We start from the raw sequence: 13,028 nt of genomic DNA on the forward strand, positions 1-13,028 counted from the left end.
GATAATAATGTTAAAAAAAAAAAAGAAAATTCAATCTTTTTCCAATCTTATCGTGCAAATACTCTAGTAATTATATTTTACAAATATAGATACAAAATATTTTGTCTTAATATTTTATTTACTTATTATAAAAAAAACTTCTGATTCCACAGGTCACGTGGCGGTGCCGTTGGATTAGTCTTTGGGGTGGACTCGGTTTCTCGTTGGTCAATCCATCATATATATATATAATTAATATTTAATTCCAATCGGGCCAAACTGTAATTTCCAGAAAATCACATGGCCGGCACAAGCGCCGGATTGACTCGAACTTTTAAATATTTGACATTTGACATTTGAAAGAAGGACATCATTTCTTACTATTCGCACAGCGGCCTGAGTTTTATAAGTTCACTTCCTTTGAGCCCTCGTCTGGCCTCTGGAACTTTCACCGCGTTGACACAAAGAGCTCAAAAGGCTTGTAGCCGCCAGGAGATCTCAGCCTTATGGTTGAATTATGGTTTGAAAATCATTACATGGGGTTTCTCTCAGGCTTTTGCGGTTGCTTGGCGAAGAGACTCAAAGGCGGCGCCGGCGAAGACGACGGCGACGACGCCGGAGAGTCGTCGGACTTGTTCTTCGAGCTTCGGACGCTGCAAGTCGCCACCAATTTTTTCTCGGACTTGAACCAGCTCGGCCACGGAGGCTTCGGCCCTGTCTACAAGGTACGCTTCGTGAATCTGGCCGCCGGTTAGGGCCGAATTAAGAAAATCTAGAATTTTCCAGAGATTCGCCGTAGTTCGATGTGATCGCTTCGTTTCGGTAGATAATTCTTTTGAGCGCTCAGGCTCACCGTGTTTAGCTGCGTCATTTGATGCGATTCTTGCTTCGATAAACAATTTCGAATTATCTGAATGGTTAACTACCACTCTTTCCTGTTCAAAAGACAACATTGAGCGGCATAATTCTGTGTAAGAACAACTAATCCGTTCTATTGGATACTAGCATTTCTTGATTTCCATTTCCCGGGCTTGTATAGTTAGGAACTTGGCATAGACACACAAAGGGATGTACATATTACTACCAGTTACAAGTTTAGAACTCGCAATAGCATACAAAATACGCATTCTAGGTGAGCTCAGGTGGATGGATGTACATGAGAATGTCTTTTCTTGGAGGTTATTTATTTAATGGTAAGACAAAGTGTCTAACTAAAAAACAGGACTGTGTGTTTGGATTTTGAGGTCCTTCTCTGAATTTATCTCTTGCTTGAGCTGATAGTCTTTACACAGGTTTATGTGGAATAGTATTCAGTAAGTTGCTAGATCAGTTTTTGTTGGGTTGCATTACTATTTTAAGATGATACCTTCTTTGACAATGTCTTCCTTGATATAATGTTTTTGTATCGGCTGCAAACCTTAATTTTTTTTTTTGTAAGTCAAACCTTAAAAATTTTATCACTTTCTTATATAAATGTGGATGATTCAGACCGTAATTGTGCAACAACTTCCTTGCAAGTATGGAAAGGTCTTCTTTGGGGACGAAAGGATAGTTTTATTTATTCATCAAATGTTACTTTAGATTATGGTATGTTATCATCAATACAATTGCCAAAATTCACCATATAAACTTAATGAACTCTGGTCTGTGCTTCTAAAAAACAGTAAATAAAATAAAACAATCTTATCCTCCTATCAACCAATTGCCACTTCCAAAAAACAAGTCAAGCGTTTCATTTACAGACTTCTAATTGCTAACTACTAATTTTTCTGGGTTTTAATGCTTCCAGCGTATCAACTCTCCATATATCTAAATTAGATCCATCATGTATAGACACATATCTAGTTACTAAAAGATAAAAGAAGAGGGGAAGCAAAGTGGCATGCTAAAGGGGCATCACCAATCATGCATCAAATATAACAGAATTTCGTTTCTAGTTTTTATTTCTCCAGAAAGGGGGATGAAGTGAGATAAGATACGTGATTGTACCTCTGGATGTTTATATTAAATTTAATTATTATATGCGTTTCATATATACTTCATATGGTTAAGATTAAATATGCAGTAATGATAATGTTTTCTTACTAATACACCATATACTATTTACTGGATTAGAAATGCGTTAGTGATACTTTGCACTAACATTGATGTTGGCAACTATCAATTAATCCTAGTAGGCACCATAAATCCTTAACAATGGAAATAGATTCTGGGTGGGGCTAAGCATAAAACTTCCTCATGATCCTTCAGGTATTTTTCATAATGATGCTGATGGTGGCATGCACTTGTTATTGAAATGGCTATATCTTTACCATCATCATCACCCTCAACTGCATCTTATCTGAACTAAAATTAGGGTCGGTGGCATGGCTTCTTATAGAATACCAATTGATTTCTCAAAGTCACATTAACAATAATCCATTCAAAAGAATAATGTGGCAAAATTTTACACCAAACGCGCTTCCTAATGCAACCCTCTAGCGAGGTGTCAAATCTCGGGATCTAACCAGGGAGCTCTTCCAGAATTTAGGAAGAGAATAGGCGGGAAGAAGGAAAATAAGGAGGGAGAGAGAGAGAGAGATAGGGAGAGAATAGAGATTGAATTAAGAGAGAAAGGACTTATGGATTAATCTTCACATATCCCCATCCTCATGAGCCGTTTCTTATTTATAGGGGTTGGCTACAACTAGAGACTTCCTCTAACTACTTCTCTAGAACCTCCAAGTGGCCATGTGCCAAGTGGGGTTATTACAGTTACACCAACCTACCCTTATTCCTTGCTATATTCCTCTAATTACAGACTTGCCCTTGGGCTGTGACACTTTCCACCCCTTAAATTATTTATTGTCCCCAAGAAATTAGAGGAAGCTGGCCACCCTGGGATATCGTTGAAGAAGCTCTGGTAGGTATTCCCAGGTGGTGTTATTTGGATGCAGGTGTGTCCATTGGACCAGAACTTGGGAAATGGGCAGGGAATCTTTGTAAATAACTCGTTGATCTATCACTGCCTTAGGCTCGTCTTCCATTACCGTATCATCTTGTAACTCGGGTATGTTCCAACTAGTATCAGTAGTAGTCCCAATTGCCTTCTTGAGAAGAGACACATGAAAGACCGGATGTAGACCCACACCTTCAGGCAGTTGCAGCTTGTATGCCACGGTTTCGATCTTGGCTAATATCTTGAAAGGACCATAGTATTTGGGACTAATTTTAGCTTGTATACCACGACCAGGATGGTGTCAAATCCCTTAGACTTGGGTAAGGCCTCAATGAAGTCCATAGAGATCTGTTCCCAAGCTTCGGAAGGAATTTCCAGGGGTTGTAATAAGTCGGGATAGGGTATTTGCTCATGTTTGCATCGTTGGCAGGTGGTGCATTGCAACACATATTTAGTGATGTCCTTCTTTAGGCCTGGCCAATAAAATAACTGTCTTACCCGACAATATGCTACATTCAGCCCCGAGTGCCCCCCTATGGGTGAGTCATGTAATGCTTGTAGGATCTAGCATCGCAGTTGATCATCTTCCCCTATAACCACTTGGCCTTGGTATCTCAGCAAGCCGCCTTTGAATGAATATCCTACGTCCCCTTGAGGATGCCTAGTTATCTTCTCCTTAATCCATGTTGTGTGCTCGTAGCTGTTAGTTATCTCCTGCACCCAATTTGGTACCAAAGCGGAGATGGCGTGGCAACCAACTGTTTCCACTTTCCTTGATAGTGCATCTGCCACTAAGTTTTCTTTACCCCTCCTGTACTAGATGATATAGTCATACCCCATCAATTTAGTGATCCTTTTACGTTACAATTGCTTTTGTGCCATTTGTTGAGACAAGAACTTCAAACTTTCATGGTCTGTTCATATGATGAACCTCCTGCCTTCTAGGTAATACCTCCACTTGTCCACAACCACCAACACAACCAATAATTCTTTATCGTATATGCTGAGGCCTAAGTGCCTGGGTGCAAGGGTTTGGCTCAAATAAGATACTGGTCTACCCTCTTGACTTAGCACAGTCCCTAAACCCACATCACAAGCATCCGTCTCTAGCACGAATTCTTTCTAGAAGTCTGGAAGGGCCAGCATTGGAGCTTGAGTCATTGCCTCTTTTAATTCTGCAAAAGCCTTATTTGCCTCGCTACCCCAATGAAAGTTATTCTTTTTTAGCAAAATTGTCAAGGGCTTACTCAATACACCATAGCCTCTTATGAACTGTCGGTAATAGCCAGTGAGCCCTAGGAAACCCCTCAACTCCTTTAATGTTTTAGGTTTAGGCCAATTCTCCATAGCTATCACCTTCTGGGGGTCTGTACTTACTCCCTGACCAGTTATTATATGGCCTAGGTATTCCACTCTTGGGTCGACAAAGGTGCACTTAGACTTCTTCACAAAGAGTTGATGGCTTTTGAGGATTTCAAATACCTTTCTAAGGTGGGTTACATGTTGGTTTAGGCTGGGGTTGTAGATTAATATGTTATCAAAAAAGACCAGCACAAATTTTCTAAGATAGGGAGCAAAGATGTGGTTCATGAGGGCTTGAAAAGTGGTAGGAGCGTTAGTAAGGTAGAAAGGCATTACCAAGAACTCGTAGTGTCCTTGGTGTGTTCTGAAGGATTTTTTATGGCAGTCATTAGGGTTCATTCTGATTTGGTGGTATCCGGAGATAAGGTCTAGCTGTGAGAAGATGGTTGCTTCTGTCAGTTCGTCTAGGAGGTCCTCAATGATAGGAATTGGAAATTTGTTTTTGATGGTTAGTGTGTTTAACTGTCCATAATCGACACAAAACCTCCATGATCCGTCCTTTTTCTTGACTAGGAGGACTGGAGAGGCAAAGGGACTTTGGCTGGGTTGAATGAGGGATTTGTCTATCATGTCTTTAATAAGTTTCTCAATCTTTGCCTTTTGGACATGTGAGTATTGGTAGGCTCTAGGTTAACCGGTTCAACATTTGGTGCGAGGTGAATGGAGTGATCAAGGAATTAGTGTGGGGGTAGGCTAGTAGGGGTGGCAAATAAATCCTCAAACTCCATCAACAATAAGTGAATAGGGTCTAGAGAGTGTACCTAAGTGTGGTTAAGCTCAGAAGAATGGACTGTAGGTTGGCCACCTTTCCTTAGCTTATCAGAGGCATTGCCTTCCCCTCGGTAGCTGCCCCTCTCCAGGGCATATAAGGAATGCAGTTGTCCTATCGATGTTCCCCCTTGATCCAGTAGCTTCTACAATCTTTTGCCTGACACTGCCTTGCACTCCCCTGTCTCTTGACACCCCTTCAAAGTAATTTTTTGGCCTTCCTTATCAAAAGTGACCTCTAGGGTGTTGAAATCAAACACGATAGGGCTTACCGTTCTCATCCAGTCCACGCTTAACACAATGTGACATCCCCCAAGCCTGAGGATCCTTAGGTCTACTGCAAACTTATGATCCCCCCCCCCCCCCCCATCTTCCACCTGAATTCTCTGCACTTGTAGTGGCTTACCACCCAGCTTCCATTTGCAATCATTACCGATAAAGGGATCGTCTCTTGCATTTCACACTGGAGGGCAGAGGTTGTTTCCTCCTGAAGGAAACTGTGAGTGCTCTCGCTATCAATGAGCACCACCAGACTCCTCTTCCTTGTTGTTCCCCTTACTTTCAATACTTTGCCCGATTCATGACCTTGCAATGCATGTATTGATATTTCCCCGCCTTCGTCTTCTTCCGTTTCCTCCCCCTATCATTTTCCTTCTCTTCCTCCCGGTGGCCTTCCATAGTAAGCTACATTCGTTTGCATTGGTGTCCAGGGCCGAACTTCTCCCCACAACGGAAGTAGAGTCTTAGCTGTCGCTTCTGATCGAGAGTGAGGTCCTTAGTCTGGTTTGGCGCGAATTGAGACCTTCCTGCAACCCCATTCCTCTGCCATGGTGGATTGCTGCATTTGTTCGCAATTCCAAACAAATTCTCCTCCCTGCTCCCTTTAGGAGACAACTTATGCCTCTTAGCGAAGGCGTCCAGGGTCATCTCATGTAGGTAAGCTTGTTCAGCGGCTTGTCCCACTGACGTAGGATAGAGCATCTTGACCATGTGGTAGATTTGTTCATCCAACCCAATGATGAAGCTAGATACGAAATAAGCCTCATCCAAGGAGGGGTGAGTTAAGGACAACAGCGATCTCAGTTCCTCAAATTTCACTAAGTACTCTTCCACTGATCCCTTCTGCTTTAGCTTATTAAATTCTTCTATGACATTGGTCCTTGTCTTCTCCCCAAACCAGTTGCATATGTTATTTACGAATCGTGGCCAACCCAGCTCTTCTCTTCCCCTGCTCCAATTCTGGAACCAGACATCGACTACATCATCCAAGTAAGCCATGACCATATTCACCTCGTCCCTTTTCGCCACTCTGTACTGGTAGAAGACCATCTTGCAACATCTCACCCACCATCGAGGTCGGTCGCGTTCGAACAGGGGAATGTCCATCTGCGACCCTTGAGGATTGAAGTGGTTTAATCCTCCTCCTCAGTTCGTGATACCGTCCTCTATTTCCCCCTTGTCCCCTGCCTTTACTGGGTCATCAAGCCCTTGCCTCGCCTTTGGTGTAGTCAGAATTGGCGCCAATGAGGCCCTCAGGGGAAAATTAGTTGGCAAATTGGCTTGGGGATGCCTAGCAAAGATGCTCAGAGCAGCACTCACTTGCTAGCTTAACCCCACAAATTCCTCCCTGATTCCACTAATGGTCCGATCTAAGTTGGCAGCATACCTCGCAAATTTCGATCGAATTCCACTCGCAACCCGATCCAGATTAGTTGTGTATTCGGATCGACTCCTGCTAATCTCCTCCTGGGTGTTCCGGATGCCTAATTCCAGAACTTCCAAGCAATCCTCTACTTGTGCCTGGTTCTAGCCCAGCTCAGCTTCCATGGCATCCAGTCACGATTTCGCTTGCTTTGCTCGCGTTCCTTTAGCCATTCCATGCTCCGACAGGTTGCCAACTCTGATACCAAATGTCAGATCTTGTCAGATCTCGGGATCTGATCGGGGAGCTCTTCCAGAATTTAGGAAGAGAATAGGCGGGAAGAAGGAAAATAAGGAGAGGGAGAGATAGAGAGAGAAAGAATAGAGATTGAATTAGGAGGGAAATGACTTGTGGATTAATCTTCACATATCCCCATCCTCGTGAGCCGCTTCTTATTTATAGGGGTTGGTTACAACTAGAGACTTCCTCTAACTGCTTCTCTAGAACCTCCAAGTGGCCACGTGCCAAGTGGGGTTATTACAGTTATACCAACCTCCCCTTATACCCTGCTATATTCCTCTAATTACAGACTTGCCCTTGGGCTATGACACGAGGGAACGACGACTTAAAGTTTCACCACCTTTTTCATATGGAAAAATTTCATTAGGTGGCAGTGAATGAAGATAATTGACATGGTTATGTTTCATCACATAGTTGATATTGTGAAACTAACTTGTATAACATGGAAAAATGACTATGTAACAACCATATAACCAATTAAGTTGTTATAACATCATCAAAGATTTAATAAAGAACCTCAGCAAGCACCAAATATCTTTTGTTTGAAGATCCAGAAAGGCTTATGTGTATCTTGGGAGAGCTCCTTAAGTTGTCGTTGAAACATATATAAGCACATCTGACAGGAACTTTATTAGTTTATTTTGATATTTGTATTTGTCGATTTAGGATATATTTGTGAAATAACATATCAATGAATATTGCAGCAAGTTGGAAATTACAGGTTTTTAGGCATTGTATCCGATTTATATTCTGAAAGAACTTGAGAAGAATACTTATATCTCACCTTGCTCCAAATGCAAGCCCAAGTTAGGGAATTTAAGGACACATTTTGAAGTTTAGCTTTAGCAGAGAATGGGCCATGGGTGTTATCCAGAAACAGATAAAGAGGTATAGGGGCCAGTGAATCTATTGGGGGTTGATTTTAAGAGATCAGTTGCCCATGCTGAGTGGGAACAGTAGTAGCACACTATAGCACTTATCCCACTTTTTGGTTGTTGGTGGACACTTCCCTTGTTTTTGTTTTGTGGGCTTAGAAATCATTTAGCTCCTCTCTTCCTTGTCACTATCATGTATACTGTTTCCGTTACCTGCAAATGATGTCAAGGAGACAGCTTGGGTTTCTATTGTAAAATGATCATCCACAAAACAATATCCATTCAGTTATGCCCATCTAATTTTTATCAAATTTTGACGTGTATTTTTTTACAGGGATTGATGCCGAATGGCCAAGAAGTGGCTGTAAAGAAGCTATCACTAAATTCAAGGCAGGGGATGAAAGAATTCACTAATGAGGTGAAATTATTATTGAAAATTCAACACAAGAACTTGGTGACTTTGTTGGGATGTTGTGTAGAAGGACCTGAAAAGATGCTGGTATATGAGTATCTTCCAAACAAGAGCCTTGACTATGTCCTTTTTGGTAAAGAAAATAAAAATCTTCCCGACTTCACAACTTGTATCTGTGGCTGAAGCATAATAGGATTTCGAAGCTTATTTTGCAATCTTCATATGACTTCCAATTCTCGCAGATAAAAAGAAGTCTTCATCCTTGGATTGGTCGACACGATTTCGAATCGTCCTAGGCATTGCAAGAGGTCTTCTCTACTTACATGAAGAAGCTCCGGAAAGGATTATCCACAGAGACATTAAAGCTAGCAACATCTTGCTAGACGAGCAGTTAAATCCAAAGATCTCAGATTTTGGCTTGGCTAGGCTTTTCCCTGGGGAAGATACCCATGTAAATACATTTAGGATTTCTGGTACTTAGTGAGTAGTTCTTCTCAACCTTTGTGCCTTATCCTCATTTATTGGTCTGACTCTTGATTTTATCATCACATCTTGGGACATTTTTTCTTCCCCCGCCAATTTCCATGTCAAATTCTGTTGTGAAGAGCCAAGAAAAGTACATAACAAGCAATTTGTGTTCTCCAATGCAGTGGCTATATGGCTCCTGAATATGCACTGCACGGATTTCTGTCTGTGAAGACTGATGTGTTCAGCTTTGGAGTTTTAGTTTTGGAGATTGTGAGCGGAAGAAAGAATCATGGTAGGAATCTTGGTGGAGATAACACAGACCTCTTAATCTATGTAAGTTTCCTGGAAAAATTCTAATGCAATCTTGATTTTTTCAAATTGCACAACTTCATCAATGTTTTTGTTCTTGAACTTACATTTCATATATTCAGTTCTCAACCTATTGAAGTTAAATTCTGTTGATTCTAATGCATTTCTCCATAATTCAAGCTTAACCACCTTCTTTTGTCTCATTTACCAAGACCGCATGTTGGCAAATGAGACAAAAACTAGAACACTATACAACACGTCTGAGGAGCGCCAATTAGATATTCATCATTCTTGCTCCCTTCAAATGATAATTGTCTTATGAGAGCTTGTAGCCTGCACTTTCAAAACTCTTAGGACTTGATATAGGATGAGTCTAGAAGAACCATGATGCCTTTTGTTTCATCAAAGCGCGTAGACGGTAGACTCATTAAGTGGATTAGCAAAACCGGACATATTTTGCTTCATAGAAGCATGTGGGCTCCTTCTCATCAAGTGGGTTAGCGAAACCCTCAATTCTTAAGGAGTACATATACATGCACGCTCGCGCGCGCACAGGCGAATCTAGGGAGCAGTTGGGCAGTGAATTGCGTGGAGTGAGCAGAGATGCATGGCATGGCTGCATGATGCGTAGAAATAATGTAACACTGACAGTTTTATATATATATATATATATATTGATGTCTTAACTGAGGTTGGCACGGGTTAAAGTCTAATCCAACTCTCTCCTGAATCTGCCCCTACACACACAAACATAGGATGAGTTAGCTGACATGTATCAGTGTTTCTCCTCCTCCCCTGCAGACATGGGGGCTGTATCAAGCAGGGAAAACACTGGACTTGGTTGACCCAAGTCTGACAGGGTGTAATCCTGATGAGGCAGCAATGTGCATTCAGCTGGGGTTGCTATGCTGCCAAGCAACTGTTGCAGACAGGCCTGACATGAACTCTGTTCATCTGATGCTGTCCAGCGACTCATTCACCCTGCCCCGGCCTGGAAAACCCGCGATCCAAGGGCGCAGAGAGCGGTGGACCACTACCTCCACTTCTGCTCTCACTAGCACTAATAACAATGCTAGCAGCAGCAGCATCACAGCCGCCACCAAAGCTTCTGTAGGCAGCAGCTTTATTGAGGATTATTCAAGAAATTCCATCTCTTATTCTTCTATTGACGAAGGTAGATGAGTTAGTTGTAAGATCTCCCTCCCTCCCTCCCTTCGCATGTTTTTTCAAAGGTTTTCTGTAAAGCCTTATTATTTTTCTTTCCTCGCCCGGCGGCCCATATTTATGTAATTATTCAAGTAGATTAATTCTTTGGTAGTGTTTGATTTTCATTATTGATATTTTCTTATCTATATGTATGTATGTATGTATGTATATTTTGCTTGCTTGGGATTGTTGATATTCTGTTACCTGTTATACTTTTTGGTAGATGTAAGGGAGGAGAAAATATTTAACGTAATTATAATATTACATGGTATTATTATAATTATATATACATTAAATATATAGAAAAATAAGAGAGTTTAAATGAATCGAAATTGTATAAGCTAAATTACATGGGAATGGACTTTTAACCATTACATTTTTAATTTTTCACAAGCCATTGAAAGCAAGCCTTGGTTGGTAAGGTTCTGATTAAAGCAAGAATTGTGAATTTAAAATTTTGGACATAGCTACATTACATAAACTTTCCTCCCCAAAGCAAATGTCACGCACATTTAAAAAAGCCCATTTAATTGTTCACACGTTGTTTAAAAATAGTGTAGTTTTTATACTAAAATGAAAATGTATTATCAATCATCATCTAATTAATTTTTTAGAAATATCACTTTTAACACTTAAATGAACATATTACGTTGACATATCATATTAATATAAATACATATAATATGTTAGTACAAAATATTATTTAAAATATTAAGATTAATTGTCTTAAGTAGTATTTTCATTTCATTAATTTGTTTTCTTTGGTTGAAAAAGGGTCCAAGTGTCATTGGCGGGTATCGTTGCTTGCGGCCACTAAATGGTAGATGCAATACAAAGTGTGGGTGGCGGCTGTTTGACTGGCGGCCTTTTGTATCGGTGCCGCCACTTAACGCCTTATTTTAATTATTATTATTATTATTATTATTATGTATTTATTTATTATTATTCAGCAAAATGATGATACCATTGCTTTTAGGTACTTCCACTGCATTGCACAATTAATTAAATATTCATTCATTCTTAAACAACAAAAACATACATAAAATAAAATATTCATATATATATATATATAAATATTTAATTTCTAAGAAGATTTAATTTTTGGGTTTACCTTTCTTATTATTTGACACCCACAATTTTAATTACTTGATTTGAATTGCAACCTGAATCAATTAATATGCCTTCAATTCACCCTCAACTCATATTTTTATTATTATTATTTCACCCTTAACTTTATTTGATCTCTATTGTTATACTCTTAAACCACCCACCGTATACTACACACTTAACAAATTTTAAAGCTGGGATCGATATTCTCGTGTTAATGATAACTGGACTGGAGGTAGGTCCATTCATTCCCTTGACGGTTCATTTTCAAAAATTGTCTCTTCACCTTGAGTACACATCATCTGACTGTTCATTTTCAATAAAAGAAAAAACAAATCTATTTATACATTTTTTTTTTTTTTGTTATGCATATATATAAAATTTAAAAAATCCTGGGTGCGTCATTTATTTGTTAGATAATTTATCTTTTATAAATGATTTAGATAATTTATTTATTAGTATAAACAAATTTAAAAGAAAAACCGTGAGCATGTAGTCAAGAAAGAGGTTGGTTGATCTAAAATAATTTTAAGCTATTTAAAATTCATGTGTAAACAACTTTTTCTTGATAATTTACTTAAAAATATAAATATAAATATAAATTTTATTTTTTTTTAATTTAAACAATCCCAACCAAGACTCATTTTAAATGGGAAAATATCATATTCACAAATAAATTTGACAAATAACTTCCACAAATTGATATCACACATAAATTCATTCACTCTCACAAATTTATAATATTTTATCTGTTTTATTTAAAATAAATAATAAATCAAATTCATTTTAAAATAAATAGTTAATAGTTAAGATGTGTTTGATAACATGAAAATTTGATAAAAAATATTACTTCCAAAGAATTAAATTTCATCTTTACTATTTAACATATTACATTTATCATAAAATGGAATTTCATAATATAACATTTTAAAACATATTTTGACTTATTTTTTATAAAAAAAAATTAATTCTAAGATGGGATCATTTTTATTTTTCATTAAAATTTATAATTATTTTTTTTTTCAACTAAATACAATCAAACACATCATTAGAGAGTGTTTGATAATATAAAAATTTCTTAAAAAAATATCATGTTCAAAGAATTAAATTCCACTTTTATTATTGGACATACTACAATTTTTTATGGAACTAAATTTTATGATACAACTCTTTAAAGCATGTTTTAACCTATTTACCATGAAAAATTGATTCTAAAATAGGGTGATTTTTGTTTTCTATGGTTAATGTTTTATTTTTCAACTAAATGCAATCAAAGACATCCTTATTAATTTTAGATAAAATTAATATGAATATAAATAAAACGATCATATATTTATGTAAATTTTGTATCACATCAGTTTATAAAGATTACTTATAAAACATGGGTATAATAACATTTCCCTACTACATATTTTTCTTTTAGGAATTTAATTGCTGAAATAATAAAACAGCATCATCGCATGTGTTATAAACTAATGGGATTATCTCAAATAGAAAGAATCTTACTAAAACTCTTCACAGAATTTACTCTTATGAATCTTCTTCTACAATCAAAACAACGAAAGTGCAGCGAAAATATTCAGAGGGGGAAAATGTTAAAGAAATGCACGTTTATATGCCCTTCGGCCATAAACTCATGAAAACTTTTTTAACTCCCAAATA

General features: G+C 38.3%; 1 protein-coding gene across 1 annotated transcript; it reads left to right on the top strand.

The window, feature by feature from the left end:
• Window positions 1-354: 354 nt before the first annotated feature.
• On the top strand, window positions 355-10,401 carry LOC127793207 (cysteine-rich receptor-like protein kinase 44). The gene is made up of 5 exons (XM_052324009.1): window positions 355-704; window positions 8,199-8,409; window positions 8,519-8,756; window positions 8,927-9,077; window positions 9,855-10,401. Exons 1-5 carry the CDS (start codon window positions 486-488, stop codon window positions 10,233-10,235), a joined length of 1,200 nt encoding a protein of 399 aa, XP_052179969.1. The 5' UTR covers window positions 355-485; the 3' UTR covers window positions 10,236-10,401.
• The last annotated feature ends 2,627 nt before the right edge of the window (window positions 10,402-13,028 follow it).

This window comes from Diospyros lotus, unplaced genomic scaffold (genome assembly GCF_014633365.1).
Source record: "Diospyros lotus cultivar Yz01 unplaced genomic scaffold, ASM1463336v1 superscaf1, whole genome shotgun sequence".
NCBI classification, from domain to species: Eukaryota; Viridiplantae; Streptophyta; class Magnoliopsida; order Ericales; family Ebenaceae; genus Diospyros; species Diospyros lotus.

Coding starts and splice junctions, on each gene's coding strand:
- LOC127793207 (XM_052324009.1), top strand. CDS start 486: ATGGTTGAATTATGGTTTGAAAATCATTACATGGGGTTTCTCTCAGGC. Junction 8,410..8,518: donor CCTTGACTATGTCCTTTTTG/GTAAAGAAAATA, acceptor CAATTCTCGCAG/ATAAAAAGAAGTCTTCATCC. Junction 8,757..8,926: donor TTTAGGATTTCTGGTACTTA/GTGAGTAGTTCT, acceptor TCTCCAATGCAG/TGGCTATATGGCTCCTGAAT.